The sequence below is a fragment of the Mus caroli genome, chromosome 12 (genome assembly GCF_900094665.2).
Source record: "Mus caroli chromosome 12, CAROLI_EIJ_v1.1, whole genome shotgun sequence".
Classification (NCBI taxonomy): Eukaryota; Metazoa; Chordata; class Mammalia; order Rodentia; family Muridae; genus Mus; species Mus caroli.
Genome location: NC_034581.1, coordinates 32,569,303 through 32,579,169, shown reverse-complemented (window position 1 = coordinate 32,579,169; position 9,867 = coordinate 32,569,303). Strand labels below are relative to the sequence as shown.

The following is a 9,867-nucleotide window of genomic DNA, read 5'->3' as shown; positions in this document are numbered from 1 at the left end:
TTTGGAGGCTGATTATGGGATGGATCCCTGGATATGGCAGTCTCTAGATGGTCCATCCTTTTGTCTCAGCTCCAAACTTTGTCTCTGTAACTCCTTCGATTTGGTTTTAGAGACAGGGTTTCTCTGTGCAGCCACGGCTGTCCTGGGACTCACTCTGTAGATCAGGTTTGCCTTGAACTCAGATATTTGCCTGCCTCTGTCTCCTGAGTGCTGGGGTTGCAGTCATGTGCCACTATCAACTGGCTTAAATTTTTTATTTTAAGATTGACAAGTACTATTGAAACTTAAATATAATCCAGATGGTAAGCTAATTTCAAATAAAATAAGGCATATTTTAAGATGTAGAGATTCCTAATTATAGTAAAAACAAAATCAAACATATAAAAAGGAATCTACTAAACACTAACTTTTGACATAGAATTATTTTCTTTACTTACAAGCTCTTGCAAACATTAGTGTCCAATAAAAATGTCATTTGATATTACATAATAAAAATATTGTTACATTTTACCCATTTAAGAAAGGAAAGGAATGGAATGGACTAACATTTATTTTGGTTGTTTGGATGGTTGATTGTTTGTTTGGTTTTTTTGTTTGTTTGCTTGCTTGCTTTTTGTTTTTATTAGGAGATAGGGTCTCATGTTGCCCAGGTTGACCCCAGACTCACTAAGTAGCCAAGGAAGACCTTGAATCTAGCATCTTGCCTTTATCATCTAAACAGAGATTACAGGCATGCATCTCCATGCCCAGTGTTTCTGTAGTGTTAGCAACTGAACCCAGGGCTTTGTGTATGTTACACTAGCACTCTACTAGCTCAGCTACATCGCCATCAGAGATATTGCCTTTTAAGTAAAATATGCTTATACATCAAACTTGGTGGATTACAAAAACATGAAGTAAAATATAAAAGGTTAACAATGCGTTCCAATCATTATCTTTTGTTGTTTATTGTTGTTTCGAGTTAGGCATTGATCTTCCTATGTAGTCTTGAACTTCTGGTCCTCTTACTTCCACTTCCAGCGCACACCGGTTAGTGACAATTAGTATAGTTAGCAAATAATAGTAGTGACTAGCAACTAAAATATTAGCTATTTACAAATAGATTTAAATTTATTCATTTATTTATTATTTAAAGTGTGTGGGAGTATGCAGACACACCTATGTAGAAGTCACAGGACTAGTGTGGGAGTGAGTTCTCACCTCCTACCTACTATGTAGGCCCTGGGGATTGACACTTGTCAGTCTTGGTAATGGGCACCATTGTTGCTAGCCCTGCAAATAGACTCTTTAAAGGCTTCATATCCATGCCTGTTTTAAGTGCAGGCTATTCATGTTATCCATTTGCATATGTCACAATAATTACTCTTCCCTCTCCCAACTGATATACACATATGCATAACTGTTCAATATAGCTGTATATATCAATATATCCACCTACATATCTACCAAATTACTTTAAATGTCCCTTTACCCATAGTAACCAAAATAAATTCACTGAGTCAATGTTTTTTGTGGGTAGACATTTTGAGAGTAAACCAGTAAATTTAGCATTATGTGCTAAAATGACCATAGTCTGTCCTTTTGAAAGGATAGTTACTAAGGTGATAATAAAGTTGTGTATGGCTTATCAAATTGGAACCTGAGTTAACTGTTTAAAAAAAAAATACCCAAAGTATAAACAGCAATTCACACACAGCACTTTTTTTGACAATTAAAATTGTTTAATAATTTTTTTGACAATTAAAATTGTTTAATAAAACACAGCACTTTTTTAAAAAAAAAGTTAATAACTAAAATCTGTTCTCTCTGCTGATTTTTAATTTTTGCTTCACTGAAAGAGATTGTACCACAGACCCTTCCAACTGACTGCCAACATTTCCTTTTCATTTAGCATTAAATACCTCACAGTGAGCTCATCGTCAGAATAACACGGCCGGATATGGACTGGCAAATTGAATGTGAGCATGAAAATTAGGTGCAGTCATTGGTTCAGTGGAGACTGTTGGAAGTCTTGTTTGTGGGCTTACATTATTGCACACCCTGGACCCTGCTTAATCAGAATTTGTCCTTGTTTTTCTTCACTGAGATGTTCACTAGGCGTTTGGATAGTGAAAGACAGTCTACTTGGGTTTGAAACCACTGTCAGGACAAGTTTCTGTGATCAAGCAAATAAAACCGGGGTATGAAATCCCATAATTTGGTATAGTGATATAATTGTGAATGTCCCATGCATTGATATGGTATATTGTAAAACAGTTTAAGAATGGAGGATAAATCAGTTGTAAAATAGCATTTGCTTATCACTTGTGCAACAATTGATATTACTTTGTAACCTGGAGCTCTTTCCCCTCTGACAGCATTCTATATACGTGTGATGCTCAGACTTGTGACTACCAAACAGGAATGACTCAGCTCGCAGGAGGACTCCTTAGCCCTCCTTGCACATCAGCTAAGGGAAAGTCAGCCTCTGGCTGTTCTCTTGCAGAGCCAGGATCAGTCATCAGTCACCTAACCAGGTGAGCTGGCCCAGCTGTTGTTTTGCTTCGTCTAACAGGGCGTCAAACTGAGAAAACTAGACAATGAGCTGGGAACTTTCCTTTTTGGGATTTGGGATCATGTAAGAGTGTTCAAAGTTCCCTAAGGTAAGATCCTCTCTGCATCGCTGTTCCTTTCCTGTCTAACTTAGCTGCACGCTATGGAGTTGCCTTAAAAACTGCGTTCCACCCCACCCCACCCTCGGAACTTCTGAGGTAACTCTGATGGAAGCCTTTCAAGAGCCCCTCCCACCCAGACCTCAGAAATGGATGTGCTTCTTACAATTCACCCTTGGACCACCCATCCTTCCAGTCTACCTCAATTTCTACAGATGTAGTGCCCCGTGCCTATTCTCTTCCCGTCCCACCTCTTCATGCAAATCATCTTAGGAAAACTTGAATGTGACTGGAGGGGCTGTGGGAGGCCATTTTCTGGGTCTGGGACTTAGCTCAGGACTAGAATCCAGGCTTAGCACTTACTGGGACCTAATAAGTTCGATCCCCAGCAACAACAGAAAGCAGCGATTACAGCGTATAACTTTATTTTACAATGTCTGCAAGCATGTACCTTTTTATACATGTTAGAGGCAAGGACAACAGCGTTGAGCAGTGTTTATGTTTATTAAAGGAAATCAATGGCCTTGGAGATCAAGCTGCCATCTGATTTCATGGACTAAATAATACAGTATTACATACTTCAGCTTTACAGAGAACCACGCTAATGACAAAGTGGATGATGAACCGTGCAATATATACGGAGAGTAAAATATTTATTTTACATATCTACAACAGATATTTTCATATTTCTAGACCAACCACAAATCATATTGGGAAATATTTAGGTACATGAAAAAGCTTCAAAACATAAAAAAATTAACATTTTGAAAAAAAATCACATGCGAGAGCTCATTAAATAACATTGACAAATAAATAACCGGCTTTACCTATTAGCTGCTGCCATGAATTGCTGGCATTCCACTCCCAGAGAGGTCAACAGTTGGGGGATAATTTCACACTGAGACTGGAAAAATGCCACCGGGCTTATTTTTTGAAGTGAAATGTCACAAGGTTTGCCTCTCTTTCAAAGCTAACCCCTGGCTGTCAAACTATTCCCATAAAAACGACTGGAAAAGCCCCTTTCTGAAATGTTCTGTGAAGATACATTTTTTCCACGAACTTCTCTGGTTCGGAGGGATTTAGTTTGGGAAGGGGTTATGGGTGGGCTAGGGAAAGGAGCGTTTTTTTTTTAAACTGTAACAGAATGCAGCCATCAGGTGTTTTTTTTAAAGAAATGCCTGGGATGGGGGAGGGGATGGAAACTACAGGATGCCTGGTTTTCACTGCAAACTACTCATTACATCTTGAGACACTTGCAAAGGAAAAGCTAGTCCCAGAGAAGGACAGCCTGCTGGGCTTGATCAAAGCAGAAAGCATATACTTTCAAGTGAGGAAAGAGCAATGGCAGGCTGGAGAGAGAGTCTTCCAAGCAATCAAATCTGGGTAGCAGATGCTTTCTAGTCAGTCCAGGTCTAGCTCAGACTGTGCTTGCTGGATTTACTGGCTCTCTTCCGCTCTCTGTGGTGCTGGGCGGGCTTGGCGGGCGACACGCTTTCAAAGTTGTGGCTGGACTCGTTGTGCTGACGGGTGTACCTCTTGCACTTGCACGCCGTGACCACGGTGATTTTGTAGGTGCGCGTGCTGCCGTCCTGACACTGCAGCTGGATCCTCTGGGTGCGCGTCTTGTCGTTGACACACCGCCACTCCTGAGAGCTCCTCCGGCTCCAGTACTTTGTTCCATAGCCTCCTCCGATCCAGTTGGGAAGCACCGGCAGGGGCAAGCACTCGCCCGCGCACACCAGCTCCTTCAGAGGGCTGATGCTGGTGCACTGGCCGTCCGAAATGTATTTGGTGGACCGCAGTTCCCTGCAGCCCACTTGAACTCGACCTGCAGGAAACAGGACAGAACTGCATCAGGGACAGAAAGCAACTGAAGGTGTTTGGGTTTTGTTCTTGTTTTAAGTAATTTGCAGTAACTATATCTATAATATGTGTATAATATGATATCCAAACTGCAATGTACTTTATTTTCACAATGCAAGTCTGCGGGAGGCTTGGAAGACACTTTCATTATAATGGTAAGGCTACAAAAAGGCTGTAACTTTGGGGAGAAGAGGGGGGAGACAGTAAGGAAGAAACTTTTTCATGTGTTTCAATATCTGATTGTTTATTAAAGTATTGAAAAGTCACATTCTCTTAGTCTCATTCCCAATAATGGTTCCACCCCTGTAAATATTCACTCTTCAAAGAATACACTTTAATGTACTCGTTCTCACGGATCACATTGGTTAATGACTGCAAGTGTTTTTAATTAAGTTTTTCAAAAATCTCTTGAGAAAATGTGGAACATATTTAAATATTGTGTACAGTGAATATGCATGCTGTAATATTTTGTTTCAATTATAGGATTCAGCTGCGTAGTCACACATGCATATGGGTAGAGCCAATGACATTTTGCATATCAAACTTAATAACTATATTCTAAACATAAATTCACAAGCTGTGCTTTAAAAATATAAGCAGCAACATGTTTGAAATGCAAAATGCCACCACAATTCAATATTTAAAGAATACAAAAGCCCCTAAATTAGGAACGTATGGTTGCCATAACAACTTGGCTACATTTCCATGAATTTTGCAGCAGAAAAATACCTAACATGTCTGATTTACAACTGTACAAGGAACCACGGTGTTCATTTCCTGAATATCAGGCATGGAAAACTTTGTGTTTTAGTTATTTGGATTTGATAAGCATGTTCTCTAATTGGCTGTTTCTGGTCACGTGCCTAGTGTAATTAAAATAAAATTCATCTCACAAGACTTCAAACTTTCTTTCTTGTTACTTTGATAACTAAATCCTTTGTTATCTAAACGAGAATTGTTTATGACACACTTGAAAAGAAATCAAGGCTTATTAACCAAGAAAGAGAGGGAAAGGCTTAACAACATAGGCAGATGGAGTGTCTAAGCCAAAACTAATAAAACCTGTTGAAATTGTTCTTCTGATGCCTGAGAATTATCTCAAAGAGGACAGTGGGTCAGAAGTTTTGCTCCAATTCTGTACCCTGAACATCTACTTTAAGGCTCATAGCCTAAAGGAAGTGTGCAGCATATGCCTGCATATGTCTGTACGTACGGAGCTAAAGTTAGAGATGGGGATAAAAGGGTTAACGGTTTGGCTGGACAATGTGCTAGGCTTGCCTGCTTTTGATTCCAGCTCACCTTTCTACAGCTGCCTTAGGAATGTACCTGGAAACAGCAATAATTTTGACTCTCCTGGCTTTTTGTTCCTCATGTATAAGGTTGGGCATTTTTGTGGTGACATTTCTCACATTGACAATGAATACCCACCACACTGTTCAGTAACCCAGTACTGGTCAGACAGACACTTCCTATGCTCTGAAATCAACTACATGCAACAAAAACACTTTGGTTTTCTTAGTGAGATATGACCAGTCATAAATGGTATGACTTTTCAAAGGTCAAAACTCTTATACATAGTTGGATGGAGTTTAAGGTGGAGGGGCAGAGATTTGTGTAAGGTTTCCTGTACACTGTTTCTCTGCCTTTCTTCACGTTCGTTACTAACAGGAAATCTTTTAAAGGAAGAGAATAGAGCAAAAGTTAGAGGAAGAAATTTGAACCCCTCTAACTAGTAGTCACTTGACATGTATGTCAATTAAGCAAACAGAAAAGGGTAAAGAAATACTCCCTGGGCCAAACATTAGCATACTATTATGTAAAATCTCCTGTTACAAATAGATACTCAGGCTTTCACAGAAACATACAATTGCCTCAATTTGACCTGTTGAATAAAGAACAATTTAGAAAACCATGATGCTCCAACGTTTTGTAGTGTAGACCCGTTTAACAATGGACATCAAGTCTTTACACCTCTCCCAACTAGACATATTTTAGACATCTGTGTGAGCAGTTCCATATTTCCTGAAAGCTTCCTTTCATCCATTGGGATTCCCTACACAGAGTTCCGGTCAGTCACCTTAGACACTTCACCAGATTCCTGCATGATCTGAACTCAGCAAAGTGTAAGACGCCATGAAGTTAAACTGCACAGAACCACGCTTTAAAGAAATCTCCCTTTTGCAGAGTTTTTAAAAAGCAGCAGTTCAATACCTCGATGCATTTTTCTGTGGGCACTGGAGAAACCCTGTCTCTGCTTGCATTATCAAGCCACCGGTTTAATTTGTATTAACTCTAAAATCACTACCCAGGAAAGAACGCCAGCCTACATATGCACCAGATTGCTCCCAGATTGTTTTGCAAAAGCATAGATGGTTCACGTTAGTTTACAGCAAAAGCATTCTACAGGAGTGGGAGCTGATGCTCCCCAAAAGGAAAAAAAATCTGTACAAGTAAAACACACTTACTGTTTCGATCCAGTCCAGTGCTACTGAAATGCCTGCCTCCATTCCTGGCTTGATTCAGGGTGCTGTTGCTGCTGGGGTGTGCTGGAACAGGTTTAACCACATGTGAATAAAGGATTTCTGTGGCATCATTTTTAAAAGCCAAACAGTTTCTCATCAGGATGCAGAGCAGGGGAATGAGAGAGAGATGAATGGCAGGAGGAAGCATGATGAGTGGAGAATTTGCTGGGCTGGGGAGCTGCTTAATTCTTTCCCCCTTGCTTCTCTGCACTATGGACTGTGGAATCCCTCCCCAAGGTTCCCTTTATATAGCCAGAGGCTTGGCGTTCATTCAGGTGTAAAGTTGTGTAGGGCTTCGGAGTGAAAACACAGAAGGGGTGGGATCCCTACTTGACCCTGCAAAAGAATTTTACCAATGGAGAAGACGGGCTGCAGAAGAGGAGGGGCTTGCTACACAAATTGCCTGCGATCTCAGAGTTGGGCTTTACTGGTCTACGAGCTGAAGCAGGCAAGGCACAGCCCTGTCACAACTGCTACCGCTCCTCAGCCAGGTTCTCTCCAGAGCCTAGGTTCATGGTCAAGTTTAATGGAAGGAAAAGTAGGTTGCTGTTCACATAAAGAGACACAGTTTATTTTATTTTTCACACATTTGTTCTCTATTCCCCTCAGATTAAAGAAAATTTGGGGCCTGAAGGGACTTCTTCCCCAAAAGTTAGAAGAAGCCATATGAGTTTTGAGTAGTGTCAGACTTGAGTAAAAGATCTATTTAGTTAAATATGTTTTGTCTCTTAAGAAGAAAACCTTTTTCCCTCTTTTTTCTCATAAAGAGGAAGACACAGAGCTAAAACCTGCCCTCTGGACACACTTAAATAATGCTGCTTTGATCTGCAGGAGCAACTGTCCTGCTCGGTAAATTACTGCCAGCGGTCCTGGTACTGCCAGCGGTCCTGTGTGTGTGTGTTGGGGGGTTGGGGGGTGTAATGAGCAGAACTCTGTCTGAATTAAATTAACTCATATCAGTTTTCATCTTAAAATATGTCAGCAAGGTTTAGCATTCGGCATGTCTCTTGCCCAAAAGAAAACCATTTTCTATTTATTACCCTTTACCAATTCAAAATATTTCTAGATTGTTCATATACTTCAGGTCCTGGGTTATATATTTGTATTTGTCAAACATTGGTTTTGGTAACTTCCTTTGAGTCTGCTGCCTAAGTAAGTGCTGTCACCGTCTGGGCTGCTTTATTTCCATCTGACAGAACTACTCCATGATTAAGTCTCAGATCTTTAACTCTGAAAACAAAGGGTCTAGCAGTATGACTCAGCATGTAAGGGCACCTGCAGCCAAGCTTGGCAATCCTGAGTTCAGCATCAGAACCCACATAACAGAAGGAGAGTGGCCTCTGGGAATTTGTCCTCTAGCCCTCACATGTGTGCTGTGGCGTAAGAATGGAAGCCTAAGATAAATGATTTTAAAAGAAAAGCAGGTTTCATCAGATCTATTAAGCATTTGTCTGGGACAACTTTCAAATTGCCTGTTCAATGATAAATCCAATTTTAATGGTCAGTGTGGCTGTTAGAAAAATGTCTTAGTATTTTGTATCTCTCTCCTTTATAAGTTCTTGTCCATTATAACTGCTATCCACCACCACCTCTCCTTCCTTCTTCCTTAACTGTACATATCAACAGTGGCACCTACTGACATTTTGGAACCAGCAGTTCCTTATTATATAGGCACTTCTATGCATCTTTACTACTGTCCTTGGCTTCTACCCAGTAGCTGTCTGCTGTAAGGAAAAATTCTACTACTGCCAAATTTCTCCCGGCATGTCAAAACCGTCCCTGATTAAGAACTAACAATGTTCTACTTATTATTATAAAAAGAAAGTAAGCATACGAATAGAAGACTAAGCATTAAATAAGAAGGGAAGTGTTCTCTTTTTTCCCGGGGTACTTTGATTTTATTTTAGAAAGTATGACTGCTTAGCCTTTAGAGATATAAAATATCCATGAGTTAAAACAAGATGGTGTCGGGAATAGGTGTCAAGATAATACAGTGGGGCTAGTTAGGATTGTGGTGTTGCAAACTCACATGGGTTGAGGGCTGGCAGAGCGTGATGTATTCTGTTTACTCTTACATATCTTAAAAATTCTACAAAATAAAAAATTGAAAATCAGAGCCAAAGAATCAATGTTATGTATGACCAGTAGGTGGATTTCTTATTGTTGTATATGATAATTTATTACTTTTAAGATCCTTCCTGGAACATGATGAACTAGATTATTTTGTAGGCTATATGTCAAGCATCCTTCCGAAATGGCATGAAGAATTCTTGTCCTGCATTAAGCGACTTCATGTTAATTGTACAGTGTTCTTATCAACAGCTAATCCAGTGCCTACAGGAAGCAGGAGTCAAAATAATCAAACCCTGTCCAATGCATTCTTTTTGTGTAGCAGAAGCAGGACATATCTTAGTTTGAATTTAATTATTAGGATGGGCTACATATTGAACAAATTAATGTAGATTGTTAAATCTGCGTACCTTTTGTGTTCTGTGTTCCGTTTAGGAAGCAGCCAGATGAGGAGGGGAAGCAATGTGGATGCATATACCTGCCACGGCACGAAGGGTTCATCTAGGAAACTACTCTTGTGAAACAGAAACAATCACAAACTTAATGTTTAGTGGGTATCTAATAATCCAAGTAGTACACTTTATTAAGAATCATTAGAGTCAACTCTTACACTGGCAGAATTATAGATGTAGACTTTAAATATCACCATTGATTCTTCCTCATGCTCAGGTCTTCCCTCCATTTGTTCTCCTCTTTCTGTGGCATACTTACTCCCTCTTTTTTTTTTTTTTTTTTTTTTTTTTTTTTTTTTTTTTTTTTTT

General features: G+C 39.8%; 1 protein-coding gene across 1 annotated transcript; it reads right to left on the bottom strand.

Moving 5' to 3' along the window:
- Positions 1-3,055: 3,055 nt before the first annotated feature.
- Positions 3,056-7,312, bottom strand: Sostdc1 (sclerostin domain containing 1). The gene is made up of 2 exons (XM_021179557.1): positions 6,980-7,312; positions 3,056-4,479 (listed from the first exon to the last, which is right to left on the bottom strand). The coding sequence occupies exons 1-2, from the start codon at positions 7,182-7,184 to the stop codon at positions 4,064-4,066; spliced, it is 621 nt and encodes a 206-aa protein (XP_021035216.1). The 5' UTR covers positions 7,185-7,312; the 3' UTR covers positions 3,056-4,063.
- Positions 7,313-9,867: the final 2,555 nt, after the last annotated feature.